Source organism: Apium graveolens, chromosome 10 (genome assembly GCF_009905375.1).
Source record: "Apium graveolens cultivar Ventura chromosome 10, ASM990537v1, whole genome shotgun sequence".
Taxonomy (NCBI): domain Eukaryota; kingdom Viridiplantae; phylum Streptophyta; class Magnoliopsida; order Apiales; family Apiaceae; genus Apium; species Apium graveolens.
In genome coordinates, this window is record NC_133656.1 from 239,288,557 (window position 1) to 239,306,118 (window position 17,562).

Below are 17,562 nucleotides of genomic sequence, written 5' to 3' on the forward strand. Positions count from 1 at the left end.
CGAACGGAGATTATTTTACTCCCCGTTCCCCGCCCCAAACGGGAAACGGGAATTCCCGCGGGGATTCGGAGAATTTTTTTATTTTTTTTCGTTTAATAAAAATTAAATTTTAAATAATATTTTTCAATAAAAATTCACATAGTAAATCATAATATATAGATTTTCTTTTAAATTTAATATTAATGTTAAAGCTTAATTTGAATTAAAATTAATTTCTAGTACAATAATAAACAAAAAGAATATTATTACAATGAAATAATATCACGATAAGTACATTTAAATCATATAGGAGATAAAAAATTGAAAATAATAATATATTTTATATATTTCAATATTTATTTGAGATATTTATATATATACAATATTATTTTTATTTAAAATACGATTCGGGGTCGGGGATTGGGGCGTGGAGACACTAACCCCCGCCGCCGCCCCGATCCCCGATTTCCGATTTTTTTACACACATATCTCCCCGATCCCCGCCCCGTACTCGAAAAAATCCCCGATTTGATGATGTCAGTTATTTAATGAGAGCTTGACATATCATTAATGAAATATTCTTTTTTAGTATAATGTAGATTTTATAGATGGTAGAAACCCAAATAAAATGATTTTGGAGGTAATTTAATATTTATTTTCATGAGGAGTCTCTTAGCAACACTTGTAATTGCTCGAACTAATTAAAGTCATTTGGTTATCATTTTTTATTCAAAGACGAAAAGTAAAACTACTCAAAATAGCCCGATACCTCTCTGTGCAGCGAAATCTAACTCGCTTCCTCTGCGATTTAGATGGAAGGCAAAAAAAAGACTAGTTAAAATATCATTAATACTAGCCTATAACCCTATGATGCACGGGCTACTTAATGTTAAATAGTTTATTTTTTTATATATTTAAATTTTTTTATTTCAATTTATTTATCTTTCAACTATAATGGCCTTTTGTGTTATTTCTGTTTGAAAACTAATTTTTTTTTATTTTATCTTAAGAGATTAAAAAAATTAATAATAAAACTTTTTATTTTCTTAAAAGCTTTAGTTTTTTCTTGCTAAAAACTCCATTCAACAATTTTTATAGTTGTTATAGTTTTATAGAAGACATATATATTCTCAAAGTTTACTAAATTTGTTTTTTTTCATTTTCCCTTTAATTCGTATAGATGTACAATTCGTTTATATATCCTCACTTAATAAGTGTACTCCTTTTTTTCTTTATGAACAACTATGTAGACATGTCTCCTACAAAGTAAATATAAGAAATATAGTAAAGACTGAAGAGGTTGATAATAGTAACTAGTTTGAATTATTATATATTAATTAATAACATTAATTAATAATATGCGAAATATATGGAGGGTTTCTGCTAAAACTTATTAGTAGAGTTTTGGCTATGATGGGAGTGTGCAAGTATTGGTAATTATGTAGGATATATAATTTTACCTTAATTAAACAGAATCAACGTGTTTCCAAATTAATTATATACATATTTTTTTATTTTTTTGGAAAGTGTTAGTAATCTTTGTTGGAAGCTGTTAACCAACCAACCAAATTATCCTATGTTTTACTTATAATAGTATAGTATAGATGACATATTTCTTAGAAAAATATTTTGTTATTAAAAAATTATTTTTTATTATATAAAACAAAAACACCGACTACAGAGATTCATGGCTTTGCATGCAGATGCTTGAGCCCAATTGTAAATGGGCCTTTCGTGGGTTTTTCTTCGGCCCAATAATCTTTTCCTTCCATTATACTTATTGAGGTCTATAGGGCTCCTCCGTTTTAAAATACATGTCTATTTTTTTTAAAAATATATTATTTTAATTTAGTTATTGACTTCAATTTTTAATATAAATTTAAAACGTTAATTGTACTCCACTTATTTCTTATTCATATTTACAAGATAAATCTTGTTCCATATATTATAATTATTTATTATAATTAATTTATCAATATTCATTTTCCTTAAAACATATTATTTTTAAAAAATAAACATGTAATTAGAAACGGAGCAAGCAGTTTACTACTCCCTCCGTCCCTAAAAACGTTTCCAATTTGTGTTGTACACATTTGGCAATACACATTTTTTATTGTTAATATCTTTAATTTCATATTAATATTAAATATAAAGAAACTTCATTGTATTAAAGTACTCATAAATACGAATTCAACAAAATAACTCATTACTATGTTCGATCTTATAGATTAGACGTAAATTAGTATTCAATTGATTATCATGAACAGTAAGAACAGTCAAAACGGGAAGATCATAGTGGGACGTAAGGAGCAGTAGTTTTAAGTCCTCTCTTTTGCTAAATGGTCCCACTCGTCTTGTGATGTTTCGTAACGCCTGCAGTTTAGGTGGGTACCTCATGAACTGAGCTGTCACTCTGCATGCATGTACATCCATCAAACGTTACACGTGTCTCCACCCCAAAAAACGAACGTTACACGTGGCAACCCCCACAAAATTTGTAAATTTCTGCCTATAAAAATTCATGATTAATCTGTGCAAACCAATATTGTATAGGTAGTAGATTTGTGTTCGGTGGTCCAAAGTGTGTTAGATAAATCATAAAATCATGAGGGCAAATAAGAGAATCTGCCAACTGCTGCTGCTCTTTATTCTCGTCTTGGCTTCTCGTAAGTATAAATTTTCTTAATTTATTGACAATAATACTCCCTCTGTCCCTTTATCCGAGTCATTTGTTTTTTTCACGTATTTTGATTTCTCGGAAGAGGTACCTCTTCTAAGCATATTAAAATGTGTGCTGATTTCTCGGAAGAGATGCCTCTTCTAAGCATATTAAAATGCGTGCAAAATGAAATGATCATGAGACGGAGGTGGTAAACGGAGGCAGTATACTCCCTTCGTCTTATATTAAGTGTCTTATTTTGACTAGTTTATGGACAATTTTTTTATATTTTGACCGTAAATTATATTTTATTTATAATTAAATATGATCTAAAACGGGTATCATTAGAAAATATATCTAATTCTCTTCAAAAATGTATTTTTCAATAACATATAAATTTGTTTTAATTGTCGATCACAGTGTAGTCAGTTTGATTACGTAATAATCAAAACAAGACACATAATATTATATATAATATAGAGGAAGTATAAGATATGAATCGGAGAACTTTCAAAATGTATCTTCAATAACATATAAATTTGTTTTAATTAACTGTAAAAGTGTAGTCAGTTTGACTACGTAATAGTTAAAACAAGATACAAGTCAGTTTGTCTAAGTAATAGTTAAAACCAGATACATAACAATATGAGATGGAGGGAGTATAAGATACGAATCAGTTTGACTACGTAATAGTTAAAACAAGATACAAGTCAGTTTGTCTAAGTAATAGTTAAAACCAGATACATAACAATATGAGATGGAGGGAGTATAAGATACGAATCGGAGAACTAAATTCTGGTTTTCACGAGTTTCAATCGAACTTTTTTATTTTTATTTTGCAGAGGATATACTGATGCGAGAAGTAGAAGGGGGAAGAACAATAAGAGTTTGTGAGTCACAGAGTCACTTGTTCAAGGGACAGTGCTGGAGTAACAGCAACTGTGCTCAGATCTGCAGACACGAAGGTTTTCGCGGCGGCCATTGCAGAGGTTTTCGCAAGCGCTGTTACTGCACAAAACCTTGCCATGGATATCATCATCATCATAACTGAACTTAATCTTGAATGTGTTGCTTAAATATATGATCATATATGTGGAGGCAATAACAAGTAATGAGAATAAAGTTTTGATTTAAACTTGCTCTAGTTTTCATTTCATACCTGAGCAATTCATGGCGGATAACAATCAAAAAAGCCAGATGTATTTCCGAATAGAATCCATTGATGAGAAACTCGAAACTCCTTCATCTGTTTTGTTGAAAGAGTACAAAATTAGAAGGATCATAACCAATCGGTTAGGCGGAAAGTAACCACACAAATTTATTTAGATATGACTAAAAACGGCCAACTAATATGACTAAGAACGGCATGTAGATATGACTAAAAAGGCCAACTAATATGACTAAAAACGGCATTTAGATATGACTAAAAACGGTCAATTAAGATGACTAAAAACCTAAAAACGGGCGACTAAACCGATACAATTATCATCAGTTAACACAAATCTAATAAACTAAACACATACAATTACCATCATTTAAATTTTTACACAAATCTAATAAGAAATGACTAAAAACTTTAATTCTAATAAACTAAACTCATACAATTACCCTCCATACAATTACCATCAGTTAAATTTTTACACAAATCTAATAAAAAATACTAAAAACCTTAACTCTAATAAACTAAACCCATACAATTACCATCAGTTAAATTTTTACACAAATCTTATAAGAAGTGACAAAAAACGGCCAACTAACTCGATACAATTTACCATCTCTTAAATTTTTACATGAGAGGGTGGTACTTTACATCGATTTTCCAAAAATGAATCGAGACAATCTAAATCTTTCATTGTCAGAGAAGCGCCACAGACCCTCCATCTCTCATATAATACTTCCCGTTTCATTTTAATAGTCGTTTTACTTTTCTGCACTCATTTCAAGGTGCTTTGACCGCATAGTTAAAATAATAATTTTTTTTAAAAAAAATTCCTGAATAAAAATATATAACTTAAACTTTTATTTACAGAAAGAAAATTTTAAAAATTATATTTTTTACTATACAGTCAATGCATCTTGAGATGTGTGTAGAAAAGTTAAGAGACAAATAAAAAAAATAGAGAGAGTATAAGAGGGGGGAGACACAATTAACTCCCTCTCTAATGCACATCCAGAATCCATTACTCATACGACAACATTTCATCCAAGTGTTGTTCATAAATTCCACAAGCAACTTTATCTTAGATTTCAAAACCTTTATACCTTATTAAAATTATTCCAAATATTAGAAATTTGAAAATAACCCCCATTTTATCTAAGAACACAACTTTATCTTAGATTTTTAAATCTATATTAATTTGTCTCAAGTTCTCACTAAAATTTCTTTTATAAAATATTTTTGAATATTTTACGGGAGGAACTCGTATCTTAACCAAACATTTTACAAAATTAAACAAAATACTGAATAAAAATAATTCAAAATACTAATATTAAAATTAGCAAAAGAAAAATCTGATTCTGGGCAATCAACTAGCCTAAATAACCTACATATTTTCGAGGAGATCCGGTCCAATAAAGGTCCAATCCTTTTTTAAAAATTTGACTTTATAAAATCTGACCCGAATTCGATCCTGATTTTTGATTTTTGTGTATCTCGAGAATGGAGAAACACTTACATGTCCTGGTCTATGAAATTTTCGGAAAATTTCTTTTGTTTCCGGTAGCATATCCAAAAAATATCCTGAATTTCTATCGCAAATCGAACGAGCAGGTGTTCAATCAGAGTCAAGAGTTCCTAATTGTAGCTATGAATCTCCTCACATAAACCTAAATTTAACATAAGGAATTGTGCTCATATCATATTTAGAATTAAATTTTCAGTGACCGTTTAAACCGATGTTTTTTCTTTTAACTGATGGTTTTAATAAATGTTCTATATCCAGACAAACAGGCAAACTATGTTGTTGACCTAATAGCATAGCAAAGACAATTTCTCGTGTGAAGTCAAAGTCTACTAGTAAGGATGTGATATACATCGAATGTGATCTCAGAAAGTGTAATTGCTACTTTAATGTTGTTTGAAAATAATAAGAAAACTCCAAAACTGCAACTACCAAAGACAAGTATTTAGATGGATCATTTAATTGCATACCATAAGATGTGTATGACACAAGTGGAGATTTAGATGTTATCATAAAAATTTAAAAGATACAGAGTAGCTTGAGAAGAGCAAACCAGTATGGTCGAGCTATGGAGGCTTAATCTTGTGATGCTGCTCCTCTTGACGCTTCGTGAGTGCTTTTCTCCCTCAACACACACACACTTTCAATCTTGTACTCGGGTATGGGTGTAGGACACGGGTTCGTTTTAAAGCGTCGGACTCGACAATATTCTGAAAAAATTACATTTTGGCCTAAAATAAGTGCCCAAGTGTCCATACCCATGTCCGAGTGTCGAGTGTCCGACACGGGTACTCGAAGCAAAATGAAGAGTCTGGGTAACTAAGATCTTGTATGCAACACTGTAGACGGAACCAAAATTTTAGAATAGTCTAGGCTAAAACAAAAAATCGTCAATATTTTGGTGCTAACTGGGATTTGATGAAAAAAATCTTTTAAATTTTAATTAAAGATTGGGATTTGAAAAACCGGGATTTCAGCAAGGGTTCGCTCCCATATAAGAGCAAGTCCGACAACCTCTTAATCCAGGCATCAAATATAATACAAAAATATAGTTCATAATAAATTAATCCATAAATAAGGATATTTGTCTACAACAATACTATTTATACTTATTCCTTGTTTAATATTTTATTATTAAAAATCCATCATATCAATTATAATTTAACATTTAAAAGAGAGAAAGAGATAGTGGTATCCTAATATATTATAAATGTTGGGAAAATTCAATAGTACAATGACTAAATTAACACAATGAGGCAGTTATATAACGAATAACAAGAACAAGGCAGATCACCTGTAACGAAAACAAGTCACGGAGGTTGAAAACATAAAATAATCAGAAACTGCTAAATAATACAAGACAAGAAAAAAAGCTTATCATAATGAAGCTTTCACAGCTGAGTCACCAATCCCTCAAGAGAATAGACTGTTCTTGAAGAGTTTATTGCCCCCACTTACTGTGTTCAGAGTCCGCAATAACCCTCCCATGATAAAACAGCAACAAAACACCGGGCTCACAGCAGCGCGATGCTCAACGGCGATCAGACCTCAGTCGCCCGGAAAACCTATGTATGTATGTATATTTTTCAGAGAGAGAGAAGGGAGATAAGGAGGCTGCTAGGGTTTTCTAGATGTATATCCCTCTTTTCATCAAAAACGTTTTTTTTTTTCTTTTTAATCCCAAAAAAAAACGTAACTAATTAGTTTTAATTAACAAAAATATTTTCAAGCTAGCTATTACAACTCCATTTATTTATGGATTCCACTAAAAAAATGTCTTAGATCCAAACCCGAAAGTTTGAGTCCTCTTAGAAAAGAACAAACTTCCAACTAAAAGTTATTGTTAAAAAAACCCAGCAAGAATTCATGGCCATGAATTTATCTTAAGATGAATTTATCTCTGTAAATCGATTAGAAGCAACAAGAAGATGAATAAGATGAGGTTTTGTTTGAGTTGCAAATCATCATCAGGTATTTATCTTACGCCCTTTCTTCATTCACATTCTCTTCACATTAACCCTAATCATCCTAAAAAACCCTATATTCCTTCTTTATCAAACCCTAATGCTCAATTACAGCAATTACTTTACGAGAAATCCAAGGTTGGTTTCGATAAGCTCGATGATGCTCTCTTTGTGTTCGATAAAATGCTCAAAATGAAACCTCTGCTTCCTGCTTTGAATTTTAGTCAGCTCTTAGCTGGCCTTGTTCGAATGAAAGAGTACTCTGTAGGTGTCTCTATGTTTAGAGATATGTGCGTTTTATGCGTTCCCGTTAACATATTTACCTATAATACTGTAATCAACTGTTGCTGTCACCTGAATAGACTTGATTACGCCTTCTCGTTGTTGGGCGGATCCATTAAGCGTGGTTTCGTCCCAGATGTTGTGACCTACAGCACTCTTATCAAGGGCCTTCTATCTCAAGACAGGCCTGTTGAGGCTGAACATTTGTTTAAGAAGCTTATTTTATTCAATGAGGTTCAACCCAATGTAGTAACCTATAGCATTATCATCGACGGTCTATGCAAAACTTCAAATACTTTAATGGCTGTCAAGTTGTTTAGAAATATGGGGAAGAAAGGTTGTATTCCCGATACAGTGACTTATTCCACCCTTATTGATGCTTTATGCAAAGACCGACATGTTGATCATGCATTGAGTCTTCTTTCTGCAATGAACCACAAAGGCATTTCACCGAATGTTGTCACCTATAGTTCATTAATTCAAGGTCTCTGTAACTTTGCTCGATGGGAAGATGCAATTCAATTGCTAGGAGAGATGAATGCAAGGAATATCTCTCCAGATTTGCATACTTATAGTATATTGATAGATGCATGTTGCAAAGAAGGAAAGGTTAAAGATGCGAAATCTGTGATGGAATTGATGATTCAAAGAGGCAAATGTCCCGATGTAGTCGCATACAGTTCACTGATGGATGGATATTGCTTGCGTGGAGAATTTGATGAAGCCTTAGAGGTGCTCAAAACCATGAGGGGAAAGGGTATATTGCCCAATTCTCGTACCTACAATATTTTGATAAATGGTTGTTGTAAAAAGATGGAAGTAGACAGAGCAATTGATCTACTTAAACAAATGCCCCTTGAAGGTTTGGTACCAACAATTGAAACTTTCAATACTATTTTGCAAGGTTTTTTTTATACCGGTAGAGTTGTTGAAGCACGAAAGTTTCTTCAGGAGAGGATGCTAAACGAAGGTTGTAAACTAGATATTGTGACATTTAGGATCATATTGCATGGTCTTTGCGAGAACCATCTTGTTGGTGAAGCACTCTCTTTCTTTCACACAATGGAATGCGCTGGTGTACATCCAGATATAATTATTTACACTATTCTGATTGACGGATTGAGCAAAGATGGACGTCTAGAAAAGGCAAGAACCCTTTTTGAAAGCCTACCTTCAAAAGGTTTACAACCCAATGTCAAGACATATACAGTCATGATCAGAGCATTTTGTCATGAAGGGTTACTCGATGAAGCGAATGAACTATTTGCACAAATGAAAGATAGTATTTGCTTGCCTAATAGTGCTACCTACAATATACTTATCCGCGGCAATTTTCGAAACAAGAAGTACAATGAAGCAAGTGCACTCATAGATGAGATGCGTGCTTGCGGCTTCTCAGAAGATGCATCTACCATGTCCTTGGTACTGGCTTTACTTGAATTAAAAGATCAGGATCCTGCTCTTCTTGCTTTGCATAAGAAATACTTGACATAGTTACCTGGTATAATTCCAGCCAGGCTTTGATAAGCTCTATGATCGGTTTTTTTTTCCGGTTAAAATCTCAAATTGATACCTTTGTTTTCTGTTATGATATTAACTGAAGGTTCCTGTATGAATTTTAATTCACTGCTAGCAAAAATTGCTATAAATATTAACATTTTGATGGATGCATATTATAATAAAAGAGAAAACTAGACCTAACTATTTATCTTCATGGAGAAATTGCAACTGTTCAGCATTTTCTTACATGGATTGTGTCAGCTGGGTAAATACATAAAGTACACTTTTTTTAATAAGATGTAAGATTAAGGCAATGTCTTTGTTTCACTTGATGCATTGTAATGCTTAATCCTTTTAAATTCCTTAGTTTCTATTTGTATTGCTTACAATATCATTATCTGTGTATATATGTTCAACATAAGACTTATAGTGAAACATGTTGTTATGTTCCTTGGCGTAGGATCTAGTCACAGGCCTTGACACAAACGTTCGTTTAGATAAATCTATAGTGAACTAGTTTAAGCAAGACTCGTCCTTGACAGAACCCTCTTACACAAACTTTGAATCCAGAAAAATTTCTCTCCTCTTCCCTGTTCCATGCTTTATATAAAAGCTACATATAATAGACTCTGACCAGATCCTAAATTATAGGCAATATTTTAGGATCATAACTAGTGAAATAATAGCAATAGTGGAAAGCATATAAATCAGATAATTCAGAATATCAAATACAATCTTCCTGATTTCCTTTCCTTCCTGCATTATGCAGATTTGTTTCTTCTTCTTTCATGCCGCCCAATAAAAGCATCCATATCACATGTGTACCTATTGACGACATTTTTGGTTGTGGCTTTTAAGGGGATGCATTCATTAGGTCTATGTTATCATACAAATGTGATAGACTTCCTAAATTGAATATATATACAAATGTGATTATTAGATGTTCCAGGTCCCTTGCTATGCAGCAGACGTCCTTTCATTCAAGAGGTATATGACAATGGCCTTCCTTTGTCAAGCGTGAACCACTCGGTTGACTGTTTGAGTCAGTTCCATATTATTAGATCATTTATAATTTTATATTTATAAAGTTGTCTGCTTTGTAATATGGGAGACTGATGTGCATTATGATCTCTGCTAGTGTCTGGCAACTGATGTTCCGAATTTGTGTTTTGTTATTATGGTAGTTCTCATAATATTTATCATGACATCCTCAATATCTAATAGAAATGTTTGAAGAAAAGGGAGAAATAGGAGGATGTGAAATTCAGTTGAAGAAAAAGCTTTGGTAGGTTCTTATTCCCTAATAATCTCGAATTGTTGCAGGTTAGATAATGGCCAGTATAATAATTACTACTCAGTCGAGTTGGACAAAAATTTAATAGAAGCTTCTAAATACTGATCTGCTTGGAAGGCCATCTGTAGAATATAAAATAGAGATATGGAGAGAGCCATGAGGTTCCATTTGAACAGCTTCGGAATCTGACTTTCCTCACCAATCTGTTTTTTTCAACCTGGACAATGGGTGTATCTTTCACTCCTGGTCTACTAAACAGCTACTTATTAAGCATTTAAGCTACAGTGCACCTACACACTTGCACACACACTCATATATGTAGAAAATCGACATGACAACGTAGAATAGTTTTCACAGGTGACATCTTTTCGCTATTAATGATTGTAAAGTTTCTTCTACATATATTGCAGGGATTTGCGCCATAATTACATGACCGGCCCAGATGTTAATAGCAGCATGCCGAACTTGTGAGCAAATTTCTTACTAATTTATATTTCTATATTTTTCAGATAATTTGATACAACTCTGATACATGTCTTACGTAACGTTTATGGGACTCGGGATGTTAATTGATTATTCGGGGGAAATTCGAAGGAATTTGGGAGAATATTACTAATTTGACATGATTGTATGGTTTTAGTCCCTTTTGGCAAATATTAAAAATCAAATATTTGTCGATCTATTTAATATCAGTCTATCTAAATTTTGCGGGTTTATGAAATGTATCTTACCTCTTAATATTGCAGGTCTATTGCCTTAAACAATGTCAGTGGCCCTTTGCCGTCATAGCTTGGGAGGTTAACAAAGTTAGAGCAGATGTAAGTGTTTAGTTTTGAAGTTCTTATTAAAAATCAGTCCCAGTGTTTAGATAAAGAGTGTCGGTCCTGTTATGGCGTTGAAAATTATAAGTTTTGTGTGAGCTGACATAGTATGCTATGACAGTATGACAAGCCACATATAACATGACTTTATTTTCTCACAGCCTCACAACGAAGTGATCTTCTTCGCAACTATAATGGAGAAAACAAAACTAGTGTATATATCAGAAATTTTGAGGTCTTTTTCCCTGTTGGGTTGATCTTTGTTGTCTGTTTTACAAGATTAGCCACAAAATGCTGGAGTTTAAAATAATTCACTCAAGTAACATCTTTCTGTTGAACTGTATCAACATCATTATCATGTATCGGTTTTCTCATCATGTCATGATAGCCTGGTGCGTATATGGGTTTATGATGATCCCATAATTGTTGTAATTCTATTTTAGTCGAATGTTTTGAATTAATAGTGTCGTTTTTTTGCCAAATGTCTTGTCGCGTCATTAATCATTGAACATATATCCAAGTCCTTACATGTTCCGAAATTTTAGGCGAAATGTTAGGTTCTCAAAAACTTTTCGAAAACAGTTACAAAATGTTTAGTTGTCAATATATGATTGGTTATTTCCTTACTAATGATATGTACCACGTGCATAAATATGAGTTTTCTGAATTTAATCACGCCATGTATTATCTTGGAACAAATTTTTTAAGCAAATTTTAGAACCATTTTTGGGTATATAACACTGCTCAAATTTTAGTGGCGACTAAATACGGGGTCATAAAATACGACATTGGGGCATGAAATTAGTGAAGCTAACGATAAACAAATCAGAAAGAAAGCAACAATTCCCATTACTTAAGCTGCAGCAAAGCCGAAAGTATGAATTATTGCCGTTGATTACGGAAAGGTAAGAATAAATTAAACTTTTATTTTGGCATGAAGTCACCCGAATTTTAAAGTAGTATTAATTTATGATTACAACTAATAGACGTGATTAACAGACTGCTAAACTAGCTTTCACATAAGCTTCAGAAAAAAAAAATTAAAAAATAAAATACACCTAAAATATCGAAAGTACTTGTATTTGAGGACGGAGGAAGTATGGAGTAAGGTGGAGCAGTTTAGTCTAAAAAGACGTCCCTTCGTATAAATTACAAGAGGTGTCGGCTTGTTTAAACCATTAAATTACTCATTTCAACACATTAAACCCCACCATCAACAGCCTTGATTGACTTCTTCTCAATTTCCAATAATAACCCCCTGGTAATTAGTAGTTTTGTTAATTTTGACCATGATTTGCTCACTCATGTCATGAAGTATTATAAGTCGTAACCAGTACACAAGTCTCCCGCATCGTTCACGAAAGCACCTCCGGCAGCAGGTAAAATCTAAAATCCTCTATACAAATAGAAACCCACCCTTCACTAACAACCAACATCAACCTACCTTGATAGATAAGTTTCAACTCTAATAATCAATACATTGATACATAATCTTTAATATGAACAGCTGTTTTAATTTACAATCAACTTGAATAGTCAATCTTTTGCTACTCTTCTTTTGTAGTACTCATCTTTGATGCACTTGTCACTCATCTAAAACAATAGCATGCTTTATATGGCCTAAATTTTATGTTTTTGCTCACAAATTCTTGATTTTGTGCCTGTGTTATGTCTGGTGTCCAGCAACAATACTAGCAGACTGAAATTTATTAGCTTATCTGATTGAATGGGGTGCATTTCGTCGAAATTCATAACCAAATCATTAAGTTTTCGAGAGGATCTTAGCAATCGAAAAAGGGGAGTTCATGGCTTGACTATGCTTGATGAATTATTCGCCTCTGACGATGGAAATAGTACTAGCAATGATAATCATTTTTTCGCGCTTGTCAGCAAACTGCGTACTGGGGATTTTGTTTTGCCTCTGAAAAAAAGTGTGGAGGAGAAAGATAAAGAGACGATTAATGCTTGGGAACTGATGGCTGGCCTTGAAGAACAAGCAGAGCAGAAGGAAGGATTGGCATATGCAAAAGTACCTGATCTCGACAAATTGAAGCGTTCTAAAAGCTGTGAGATATCAAAATTAGCTACTGCTATTGAGCTCAACAATGATCAAGATAACAGGGGCGTAGGACGGTCTAGAAGCTTTCACACAGTAGAGGAGTATGATGCGATGATGGAAAGTATTATGATCTCACACGTACATAATGATGATGAATCTGATAAGTATACGAACAACCATGTGGCTAAGTTTCAAGAAACAGCTCAGTCTGTTCCAAGAAAACAAATTGACAATGATAAGGATCAAACTACGGAACCAGATATTAAAGAAGTGATCGCGGATGTTAGTAGCAGTGTTAATAAGGACGGTGTTCAAGAAACAAGCATTCCTGATACAGGCCTGAAACGAAAGGCCTTAACGAAAGGGCTGGAATCACTTCAAATCCCATCTGCAGCTGAGTTCCGGAAAACAGGAAGTCTTAAAGATTGGCTTCAGAATGGAGGAAATATCAGCTCTCCTGGAGAATATGTCACGCCTAAATTTGGAAATTACAATAAACCAAAATCTAAATTATCTGAAGAATACAGAGATGATTCCGTCTTCAATCCAGAGCTGGTGGCTGCATTTGAAGAGTTTTTGCAACAACTTGAGGTTGAAGAAGACAGCATTCTTGAACAAATTGAAGGAAATCGCGATGAAATCACAGCAACCGAGTGATCAGCACAGGGAGTTTTGTCAATCTTGAAGACTGGAATACAGTAGAAGAGTAGATAGTTGGTTAATATAGACTTGTTTTTCCATTACAGTTTTGTTATTGTGAGGATGTTGCAGGAATTCTTGTATGTTTGGAGTTGCCTGTTAATACCAAACACGTAGTACTCAGTGCACAAGACTCGTACAAGATCTCGCGCATCCTTACCCTTACCCTTTATATTCCCACTTGATTTTTGGCTTGTAAAAAGTGAAATCAATAGCAAAATGTTTCAGCATTTCAGCAAAATTCAGCAAAACAAGGCAATTTGTCAATCTTCATAGCATGCCTGCAGTCTGTCTAAACTTGAAAGACTTGAGATATGTAAAAGTAAACTATCGTCATTTAAGAGTCCCCAAACTTGGTTGAACACGGCACTAAGAGCAACTCCAAGTGTTACTTAGACCATTCTCTTAAGTCATTTTTGATGAATCTAATAAAAAAGTTTCTGTTTTTCTTTCTTTACTGGATTAGTTCTCGGGCATATGTCCGGTTATATTATAATTCTTTTATAAAAATATAATTTAAAATAGTTTAATTTCAATATATATTATATTTATATCATGTTATGATATTGAGAAATATAATAAAATTATAAATATAAACGCCTAAAAATAGTATGACAAATTATAATATTTTTTATTAATTATAAAAATATATAATAAATTGATGAATATTTAAATTAGTGGATGAGAGAATTAGTAAGAGACTTTAAAAATGAGAAGGGAGAAATGAGAAATGAGGAAGAGAGAGAATAAGTGGAGGTTATAAATAAAAGATAGACATTGCAAGTATAATTAATTAGGGAAAAATGTCCGTGGAAGATGACATCATCAAATTAATGTGAGTTTGACAAGTAGGATTTGATGATAGGGATGGCCATCGGGTCACCTTGGGATCGGGTCCCCGAACCCAAAATCGATTCCCAAACCCGTCCGGATCCCCGATCGGGGATTATTTTACTCCCCGTTCCCCGTCCCAAACGGGAACGGGAATTCCCGCGGGGATTCAGGAATTTTTTTTATTTTTTTCGTTTAATAAAAATTAAATTTTAAATAATATTTTTCAATAAAAATTCACATAGTAAATCATAATATATAGATTTTCTTTTAAATTTAATATTAATGTTAAACCTTAATTTAAATTAATATTTATTTCTAGTATAATAATAAACAAAAATAATATTATTATAATGAAATAATATCACGATAAGTACATTTAAATCATATAGGAGATAAGAAATTGAAAATAATAATATATTTTATATATTTCAATATTTATTTGAGATATTTATATATATACAATATTATTTTTATTTAAAATACGATTCGGTGTTGAGGATCGGAACGGGGAGACACTAATCCCCGCCCCCGCCCCCGCCCCGATACCTGATTTTTTTACACACACATCTCCCCGATCCCCACGTCGTACCCCAAAAAATCCCCGATTTGATGATGTCAGTTATTTAATTAGAGCTTGACATATCATTAAGGATATATTCTCTTTTAATATAATGTAGATTTTATAGATAGTAGAAACCCAAATAAAATGATTTTGGAGGTAATTTAATATTTATTTTTATGAGGAGTCTCTTAGCAGCACTTGGAATTGCTCGAACTAATTAAGTCATTTGGTTATCATTTTTTATTCAAAGACGAAAAGTAAAACTACTCAAAATAGCCCGATACCTCTCGGTGCAGCGAAATCTAACTCAAAATTGGCCGGCTCTACTTGAGCTGAGCCCAATTGTAAATGGGCCTTTCGTGGGTTTTTCTTCGGCCCAATAATCTTTTCCTTCCATTATACTTATTGAGGTCTATAGGGCTCCTCCGTTTTAAAATACATGTCTATTTTTTTTAAAAATATATTATTTTAATTTAGTTATTGACTTCAATTTTTAATATAAATTTAAAACGTTAATTGTACTCCACTTATTTCTTATTCATATTTACAAGATAAATCTTGTTCCATATATTATAATTATTTATTATAATTAATTTATCAATATTCATTTTCCTTAAAACATATTATTTTTAAAAAATAAACATGTAATTAGAAACGGAGCAAGCAGTTTACTACTCCCTCCGTCCCTAAAAACGTTTCCAATTTGTGTTGTACACATTTGGCAATACACATTTTTTATTGTTAATATCTTTAATTTCATATTAATATTAAATATAAAGAAACTTCATTGTATTAAAGTACTCATAAATACGAATTCAACAAAATAACTCATTACTATGTTCGATCTTATAGATTAGACGTAAATTAGTAGTCAATTGATTATCATGAACAGTAAGAACAGTCAAAACGGGAAGATCATAGTGGGACGTAAGGAGCAGTAGTTTTAAGTCCTCTCTTTTGCTAAATGGTCCCACTCGTCTTGTGATGTTTCGTAACGCCTGCAGTTTAGGTGGGTACCTCATGAACTGAGCTGTCACTCTGCATGCATGTACATCCATCAAACGTTACACGTGTCTCCACCCCAAAAAACGAACGTTACACGTGGCAACCCCCACAAAATTTGTAAATTTCTGCCTATAAAAATTCATGATTAATCTGTGCAAACCAATATTGTATAGGTAGTAGATTTGTGTTCGGTGGTCCAAAGTGTGTTAGATAAATCATAAAATCATGAGGGCAAATAAGAGAATCTGCCAACTGCTGCTGCTCTTTATTCTCGTCTTGGCTTCTCGTAAGTATAAATTTTCTTAGTTTATTGACAATAATACCCTCTCCGTCCCTTTATCCGAGTCATTTTCTTAGTTTATTGAAATGATCATGAGACGGAGGTACTAAACGGAGATAGTATACTCCCTTCGTCTCATATTAAGTGTCTTATTTTGACTAGTTTATGATCAATTTTTTTATATTTTGACCGTAAATTACACTTTATTTATAATTAAATATGATTCAAGACTTGTATCATTAAAAAACATATCTAATTCTTTTCAAAATGTATTTTTCAATAACATATAAATTTGTTTTAGTTATCGGTCAGTGTAGTCAGTTTGATTACGTAATAGTCAAAACAAGACACATGATATCAGATGGAGGGAGTATAAGATATGAATTGGAGAACTTTCAAAATGTATCTTCAATAACATATAAATTTGTTTTAATTTTTTGTAAAAGTGTAGTCAGTTTGACTACGTAATAGTTAAAACAAGATACAAGTCAGTTTGACTACGTAATTGTTAAAACAAGATACATAACAATATGAGACGGAGGGAGTATAAGATACGAATCGGAGAACTAAATTCTGGTTTTCACGAGTTTCATTCGAACTTTTTTATTTTTATTTTGCAGAAGATATACTGATGCAAGGAGTAGATGGAGGAAGAACAATAAGAGTTTGTGAGTCACAGAGTCACTTGTTCAAGGGACAGTGCTGGAGTAACAGCAACTGTGCTCAGATCTGCAGACACGAAGGTTTTCGCGGCGGCCATTGCAGAGGTTTTCGCAAGCGCTGTTACTGCACAAAACCTTGCCATGGATATCATCATCATTATCATCATAATTGAACTTAATCTTGAATGTGTTGCTTAAATATATGATCACATATGTGGAGGCAATAACAAGGAATGAGAATAAAGTTTTGATTTAAACTTGCTCTAGTTTACATTTCATGG

General features: G+C 32.8%; 3 protein-coding genes and 1 long non-coding RNA gene across 9 annotated transcripts; all 4 read left to right on the plus strand.

Moving 5' to 3' along the window:
* Positions 1–2,496: 2,496 nt before the first annotated feature.
* On the plus strand, positions 2,497–3,773 carry LOC141689857 (defensin-like protein 1). The gene is made up of 2 exons (XM_074494349.1): positions 2,497–2,645; positions 3,481–3,773. The coding sequence occupies exons 1-2, from the start codon at positions 2,585–2,587 to the stop codon at positions 3,687–3,689; spliced, it is 270 nt and encodes an 89-aa protein (XP_074350450.1). The 5' UTR covers positions 2,497–2,584; the 3' UTR covers positions 3,690–3,773.
* Positions 3,774–7,098: 3,325 nt separating this feature from the next.
* LOC141689827 (uncharacterized) lies at positions 7,099–11,557 on the plus strand. 6 transcript variants are annotated; one of them, XM_074494250.1, is made up of 5 exons: positions 7,099–10,052; positions 10,389–10,605; positions 10,770–10,826; positions 11,106–11,177; positions 11,342–11,557. In XM_074494250.1, exon 1 carries the CDS (start codon positions 7,248–7,250, stop codon positions 9,057–9,059), a length of 1,812 nt encoding a protein of 603 aa, XP_074350351.1. In that variant the 5' UTR covers positions 7,099–7,247; the 3' UTR covers positions 9,060–10,052; positions 10,389–10,605; positions 10,770–10,826; positions 11,106–11,177; positions 11,342–11,557. The 6 variants fall into 6 exon arrangements, with proteins under 6 accessions (XP_074350351.1, XP_074350352.1, XP_074350353.1 ...); XM_074494251.1 differs by having other exon boundaries at positions 10,389–10,587; XM_074494252.1 differs by having other exon boundaries at positions 10,389–10,520.
* Positions 11,558–12,906: 1,349 nt separating this feature from the next.
* LOC141692152 (uncharacterized) lies at positions 12,907–13,896 on the plus strand. The gene has a single exon (XM_074496891.1). The coding sequence runs from the start codon at positions 12,907–12,909 to the stop codon at positions 13,894–13,896; it is 990 nt and encodes a 329-aa protein (XP_074352992.1).
* A 2,495-nt stretch (positions 13,897–16,391) lies between these two features.
* On the plus strand, positions 16,392–17,538 carry LOC141689860 (uncharacterized). The gene is made up of 2 exons (XR_012562544.1): positions 16,392–16,625; positions 17,240–17,538. It is a non-coding gene; the product is annotated as an uncharacterized LOC141689860 (long non-coding RNA).
* Positions 17,539–17,562: the final 24 nt, after the last annotated feature.

Coding starts and splice junctions, on each gene's coding strand:
- LOC141689857 (XM_074494349.1), top strand. CDS start 2,585: ATGAGGGCAAATAAGAGAATCTGCCAACTGCTGCTGCTCTTTATTCTC. Junction 2,646..3,480: donor TATTCTCGTCTTGGCTTCTC/GTAAGTATAAAT, acceptor TTTATTTTGCAG/AGGATATACTGATGCGAGAA.
- LOC141689827 (XM_074494248.1), top strand. CDS start 7,248: ATGAATAAGATGAGGTTTTGTTTGAGTTGCAAATCATCATCAGGTATT.
- LOC141692152 (XM_074496891.1), top strand. CDS start 12,907: ATGGGGTGCATTTCGTCGAAATTCATAACCAAATCATTAAGTTTTCGA.